This window comes from Pseudorasbora parva, chromosome 11 (assembly GCF_024679245.1).
Source record: "Pseudorasbora parva isolate DD20220531a chromosome 11, ASM2467924v1, whole genome shotgun sequence".
In the NCBI taxonomy this organism is placed as follows: Eukaryota; Metazoa; Chordata; class Actinopteri; order Cypriniformes; family Gobionidae; genus Pseudorasbora; species Pseudorasbora parva.
The window spans coordinates 40,504,779-40,512,274 of NC_090182.1; the positions used below are offsets into that span (position 1 = coordinate 40,504,779).

The 7,496-nt window shown below is 36.0% G+C and overlaps 1 protein-coding gene across 3 annotated transcripts in view; it reads left to right on the top strand.

The window, feature by feature from the left end:
• gabra6a (gamma-aminobutyric acid type A receptor subunit alpha6a) overlaps window positions 1-7,024 on the top strand; it is a 20,614-nt gene extending 13,590 nt beyond the window's left edge. For all 3 annotated transcript variants that reach the window (XM_067457959.1, XM_067457957.1, XM_067457958.1), the window contains 2 exons: window positions 1,784-2,013; window positions 5,593-7,024. In XM_067457959.1, the coding sequence (XP_067314060.1) occupies window positions 1,784-2,013; window positions 5,593-5,605 (243 nt within the window). In that variant the 3' untranslated portion in view covers window positions 5,606-7,024. The remainder of the gene's footprint in view (window positions 1-1,783; window positions 2,014-5,592) is intronic.
• The last annotated feature ends 472 nt before the right edge of the window (window positions 7,025-7,496 follow it).

Sequence of the window (7,496 nt, forward strand, 5' to 3'; positions counted from 1 at the left end):
ATTAGTGCAGAATCAACTTTTTGAAAGCATAATTACAACAACATAAATTAAATTAGCACTAAAGCCTAACAATTGTAGCCTGACAAGCCAGACCCACATCAAGATGTTTGCTCGCGGGCAGATTAGATTAGCTGCCGCTAGGCTGCGTCTAGATTTCTAGGCTATAACAATTGTATTTACAATCGTAAAAGGATTGATATTCTCTATATTAAGATGACTCAACCCCCTTATAGTGCCCCCTTTTTTGGTTTGGGCCACTGCCCCTCAGAATGTCTGTGCACGGCCCTGCCTTAAAGGACAACTCTGGTGAGAAATGAACCTAGGTGTAATTAACAGATGGTTACAGAGTAGATTGTTTTTGGTAGCATAATGAGAGTCCTTACATGCAAACCGAAGCATTGAGAACTTTGTAAGTGTACAAACAGTTTAGTAAGAAGATACTTTATATACACACAGTACATTACGCGTTCACAGACAGGCGCCATCTTGGAAAAAAAAGTCTCGACTCGTCGAACCACGAACGCTGTTCTAAGTGATGAACTGTGACTTGGAATCTCATATGGTCTGTTGTTTCCGGAAGAAAACACTGAACGCAACAGAAAAAACTAATAAATAAAAATAAAAATGTCCATGTTATTACATTTCACAAACTTAATTCCTATCGACCAGCTCACTTAGAACAGCGCTCGTGGATCGATTCGATTCGTCTGTTTTCCAAGATGGCGCCTGTCCGTGAACGCGTATTGCACTGTGTTTATAAAGTATCTTCTTATTAAACTGTTTGTACACTTACAAAGTTCTCAATGCTTCGGTAGGCATGTAGGGACTCTCATTATGCTACTGTGTTAGTGTGAGGCTATTTTGAGCCTTGCTAGTGGTATTAACCAGTGATTTAATTTTACTACCCTGTGCCCCATAGACAAGCGTTATAAGCTAAAATGTTTTCAGAGATAAAACTCTTTACATTCGATTTCCTTGAAAACGTATCCCAGAGAACGATCTACTCGGTAACCATCTGTTAATTACCCCTAGGTTCATTTCTCACCGGAGTTGTCCTTTAAGGTATGTATTGCTACTCTACTAATATGCACCTTTTAACAGTAAAAAAGGTACAAAGATGTCCTTTTGAAGGTAATGCCGCAGTGATAAGTTGTTGTACCCCTAAAGCTAAAGATACAATTTTTACACATTTTATTCTGAGAGTGTATGACGTTTTTGCAGACTCTGCTCTGGCTCCGAAATTGCATGAAGGGTGTAGTTTAACATTTTATTTTAATAAAATAAGAGAACAATAAAATAAATTAGCAGTCGACTGATATTTTGGCTTGGCAAATAATAAGCCAATTAATTTAGCTATTAAGATGATTTGGCACATCAGGAAAACTTGGGTAGGAAGCTCCAATGTTAAGCCAAGTAAGTTCACAATCACACATAATCAGATAGAGTAAAGAAGTATGTGTGTTTGGCGTGATGTCCGAGGAGAGGGCCCCGATCTCTGTATTTTGGCCTGAGCCCAGAGTTCTCACCTCTTATCAATTTTTTGTAATAAAGGTTATTTTCTCATCCAATTTTTGAGGAGGCACTCCCTTGGCCTCCCTTTCCTCCTCAGAGGAAATGCCCCTGATAATAACATATACAAACTAATTGATGACTGTTTTTTACATCCGCCCATCACACTTTACCCTAAGCTGGTTTAGACGGTGGTTATATTTATCTTATATCAGGTACGCTTGATTTGTGTCATTCACAGTTTCTTGACCTTTTCTTGTTTCTTTCATCGTAGCCTCAGTCTGACGGCTATAGTCGTAGAAGACGGGCAGACTCTGAGTATGAAGTGCCCAGGACTCGCATTCCCATCTTCCTTCAGGGCTCAGCTGTCCCACCCAACATAATGCTGGCAGGCACCAGTACCATAGACAGATATGCCCGCATCCTTTTTCCTCTGGCCTTTGGGATCTTCAACCTCGTCTACTGGTACATCTACCTCAGCAAGGACACCATGGAAAAGCCCAGGTCTGTGTTCAGACCACTATAGTTTTTAGTATTTTCTGTTCTTTTATGTGTTCTATCTCTCACATAAAGGACAAAATCACTAATCAGTTGGTTCTCTTAGATAGAAATGGGAATGTCTTAAAGGGTTAGTTCACCAAAAAATGAAATTTATGTTATTAATGACTCACCCTAATGTCCTTCTACACGCGTAAGACCTCCGTTGGAACACAGTTTAAGATATTTATATTTAGTCCGACATCTTTTCTGTTCCTTCATGAAAGTGTATGCACACTATACTGTCCATGTCCAGAAAGGGAATAAAAACACGATTAAAGTAGTCCATATGTGACATCAGTTAGTTTATTAGAATCCCTTGAAGCATTGAAAATACATTTTGGTCCCAAAATAACAAAAACTACAACTTTATTCAGCATTGTCTTCTCTTCCGGGTTTGTTTTCAATCCTTAAATAAAGATTTGAATGGTTATGAATCAGCGTATTGATTCATGATTCGGATCGCCATTGTCACGTGATTTCAGCAGACTGGCATTTTTTCACAACCGAAAATGCAGTTTTTGGCTGGGAAGCGTTTTCTCACAAATAACAGAAAATTCTGTGTTTGGCGGGGAAAGAGTTAATAGCAACTAGATTCTATTTACACTCAGTGAAAATAACATTTTCTAAGAAATAGATATTTAGACTAAGTGCAAATAACTGTAGATGCAGATGTAGATGTGAAAATAGTTATAAATTCTATTTACACCATATAAAAGTTGCAGTTCTTTGCAATATGTGTAAATAGTAATTACATGTAATTTTTATTTTATTTTGACAGTTACATACTATTTGCACATCAATATTGTTGTACATTAATTGGATGTCATAATAACAGAGTATAAATCATTTTTTTTATATAAATCATTAAATGGATGCTGCCGTGAATGGACACTAAAAATCCTCCCTACACCTACCTCTAACCCTACCCAATAAATGCTTTTATTATTATTAAACATACTGGCACTTTATTTCCACATTTGGAACATTTCCTTAATTTTTATTGAAAGTAAATGCCTTTTCTGATATGTTTTGTTATGAGAAAAGAGAGAAGAGCAAGCTCCGCAAAAGGCGGATTCGAACCCGCGTTGATCGCGTCAAAACAGTGATCCATTTTAACTTCATGCTTTACTGACTGCGCCACCTTAGACATTGAGTCACAATTGTTTTTTATGGTGTTTGGCCCAACCAGGCATGATTAGGTGCCAACAGGGCACGCTATTTACATTCATGTAATTTCTGCTTAATGCCGACTTTAAGAATCAAAATAATCGTGTATTAAAGGGCTAGTTCACCCAAACAATTATAGTTCTATCATTAATCTGCCAGCTTAAAAAAAAAAAGTTATCAGCCACCACCAGGGTTTTTAATCTTTCACAAAAATGTATAAATAGCCCATAGAATATTTTGTTGTATGAATATCTGAGCATGCAATACATCAAAAGAAAGAATTGACCCTCTACTTTAAAAAAAAGTTTTATTCTAGCTTCATGCATTGCTTTTTTATCAACACCTGAATATGAGTAAGTTTCACAAAAGAGCTACATTTTGAACAAACTGTAAGAAACTGTTCACAAAGCTGAGAAAATCATGTTTTTGTGAAAGACTTCACAGTCCTGTAGCTCATCCTGGGTCCGCATTTCATTCACTAACATTAGATAGTTTTTATTTATATGTTTTATGTTGATGATCACATTAATTTATAATTTTTTTATTCACATTTTTATGTTACAAATGCATCTGCTTACACACGATGCCTTGTTTTCCCCCCGTCTTCTTTACCTGTGTTTTGATCAGGAGATTCTGTACTCATTCAGAAAATGCGTAATAGCGACTAACAGTGAAAACACAGAAAATTTCATATTTGGCAGGGAAGCGTTTTCTCACAAACAGCGGAACATTGTGTTTGGCGGAGAAAGAGCTAATTACTCACCCTCGTTACAAACCCGCAAGACTTTCGTTCATTTTCGAAAACAAATTAAGATCTTTTTGAGGAAACCTGAGAGCTTTGCATCATTGTCATTTTCTGTCACTTTCAAGCCCAAGAAAGGTAGTAAAGACATCATTAAAGTAATCCATGTGACTTTAGTGGTTTAACCTCAATTTTATGAAGAAACCAAAAAAACAAACATCATTTACTAATTTTTTTTTAACAAAATATTGGTTGTAGTGCTCTTGTGAACGTGCCGTGGTCTTTAATGATTTACTACCTTTCTGGGGCTTGAAAGTGGTAGTTGCAAAAGCTGTAAATGAGAGTCTTTAGTTTAAATGACAGCAGAAAGCTCTCAGATTTTATAAAAAAAAATCGTAATTTGTGTTCTGAAGATAAACGAAAGTCTTATGGGTTTGGAACGACATAAGGGTGAGAAATTGATGACAGAATATTCATTTTTGGGTGAACTGACTAAAAATTAATTTGCATAACAACCGTTATTTGTTGTATTGTAGTTTTGTCTATTGATAACTCAAACAACATTTTGTAATTCAAAGCCTAACGTCATGAACAGTTTCAAACAGAATATCCGGGTTGTCATCTAGTAATTACGGTAATTACAGCAGGACACAAACGCAGCATAAATTAATAGCAGATGTTTTTCAGGAGAAAATGACATCTCTTTTTTTTCTCTGAAAATTGTAGGACAAACACACGAGAAAACATTTAGAATATAAAGTCTAATTTTCTTTAAAAAAAAAAAAGAGCAATAACATTTGGGTTATAGGCCATAATGCAAAATGTATAGGCCTCTTATAGGGACAAGGAGTTTTATTGCAGATTCTTTTGCATTTATTTTTCCTGTATTTGAAATTGTGTGGTTTTCGTATTTATTTTTGTTTTGTAGCTTATCTTCTCATCTCAGCTAGACAGAATGCTGTAGATGTGTTGTTCATGAAACTATGATTGCTCACAGTTTTCCACTGGATCCTTTATCGAGGCTGTAAATACATAAATAATGTGTGAACCTTAAACAGCCGCAGGACTTGATCAGGTGAAAACAGGGGAGAGGATGTTCCTTCTGGGTGACTCTGTTCCTGCGGTCGTTGCGGTTAGAGCCCCATCCAAGATTTATTACTTAGGGCCAACTCTTTAAAAAAATCTCCTCCGAATGCTTGAATCATCTGATTTGTTCAAAGGGATCATGAAGCAAACGTCACATTTAATCCCAAATTTCCCTCAATGCCGAAGGCATGAGATTTACCGAATCAAGAAAATCAACACATGCTCTCAAAATAGTCACTTATCAAACTCAAAAGCTAAAGTTTCATTATTTGTTTCCTGAGGGGAGCTAAAGGCAGTCATTTGAGGCCTTTGCAGTGTACTGCTTCAAATATAAGATGCAATAATGTATGACTTAAAATGGCATCGAGTCATCGCTCTGCGCATTACCACACCGATTTCACACAGGAAAAAATGATTTTCATCAAACATTAATCATTGACGTCAGAATACAGGCGATGAAAGCGCATGCCAGGCTGTGAACACTTGTACGCCACGGTTTCATCTCTGCTGATCTTGTATTTGTCTTTTGTTGTGTTTTATCTCCACAGGGATATCGAGTGAGTTTCTCCTGAGGAGCACAAGACATATTCAGCAGTAAGATTGTGCACTCGGCTATAGGGTGTGCTTTCCTTTGGACCTCTCTTTCTCTGTCTCTCACTTTCGTCATCTAGCAACTTCATCCCTGATAGAGCACGAGCCTGTCTGACACTATTTGACAAGCATTTGATCCTGTTCCCTTCGAATTATACCACCTATATATACTTTCCACTCCACTCTTTATATTCACAGCCGAGGGCCACGGCGTTATATTAACCCTGGTACGTTGCAAGCCCTCCTCTGGTTCTGCTCTAGTTCTTCTCTAGTTCTGCTCTTCTGCATGTGTGTGTAGCACACTATGGAGTTGATGACATAATCTGCAGCACTAACTGGTGATGCAACATTGAACCAATGCTTTCAGTGGCCTGCCCTCTACAGAGACGCGGCTCGCACTGCACTAGATCAAAAGCAAGGGTTTATACTGACAGCTTCAAAGATTTCGCCTTGAAAATAAAGGAGAATCCATAGAACTGAACTTTTACCAACACCGTCCACACGCATACATCTCCAGAAGCGGATGGTGCTTCTCTCGACGCGGTGGCGCTGTAATAGAGGGATAAAGTATATCTCAGTGTGGGGGTGGATGTTTAATATGTATTCTCGGCTCGCGGTTTATTTGATGTTCTCTGATGTTTCTCTGTGCATCTAGTTCTCGGGCTCTCTCTGTTGGGAGAACATGCACATGCCCAGGAATGCATGATGATGGCTGCTGCTGATGTACTCATGAACTCATAATATAATTATGCTTAACATCATAAATGGCTTTTAAACCCCATTTGGAGAAGACAATGTGGCACTGAAGAATAAACATGCAGGTGCTAATGTAAATCTTAAGTACATTCATTTACTGAATTATACTTGCATTATGTGTATATGCATTAGCGTTTTGCCTAACGTAATTAGGATGCTTTCTTCATACATGTTTATTTGTCTGATGGTCAACTCATGCAATCTACTAAACACCAAAAGTAAAACAAGTTATGATGATTTCTGCAATTCCATGCGGTGCCTCTAATGGCACAGAAATCACACATCATCTTTGAAGACTTCTGGTTTTTAGTATAACACTTTAAAATATGATTTTTCAAAGTTGTAAATAAAACAGTATGTTTTAAAGAAATATTATTTCACACTTTCTATTTAGAAATATAGTGTTTTATTCAATATTACTTGACATTTTTTGTTTGAAATTCATTAAAAAAAAATTACCAGCAATTTCAAAGTAAAAAAAAAAAATCCAACTAGGGCTGCACGATTTGGGGAAAATATATAATTGCGATTATTCTGATTAAAATTGCGATTGCGATTTAAAATGCGATTATTGTTATTATTATTTTTTACAAATGAAAAGTGTGTGTATATAACTGTGTTTTTATATTAACGTGACTAATAATAATTATTATGATTATTATTACTGCTAAAAATATATTTAAAAAAAAGAAATATTACCATTACAATAACATTTTCATAATTACAAATAAAAAAAGAGTATGTCAGAATAAATATAACAATACAATACTAATGCTAGTTATTATTATTATTTTGGTAATATTTTACAGAAAACTTATTTTACAAAAAAAACACACAAAAAACAGCTGGGTTACCTATTAATATGCAGACAGCCTATGACTAAAAAACATTAGAAAGGTCTAAGCCTAAGGAGTTATTGTAAAAAAAAAAAAAAAAAAAAAAGATTGTGTGAGTGTGTGTGTGTGTTGTTTATCTGTGATATCAATTTCTTAAAGTCTGTCTTTAATATGAATTATGAATCTCTTGTTCATCCACTGTGGGGAAAAAAACTCCTGTACATTGAAGAAAAACATGGATTGTCCAATAAATTTATAATTTTTTAAGT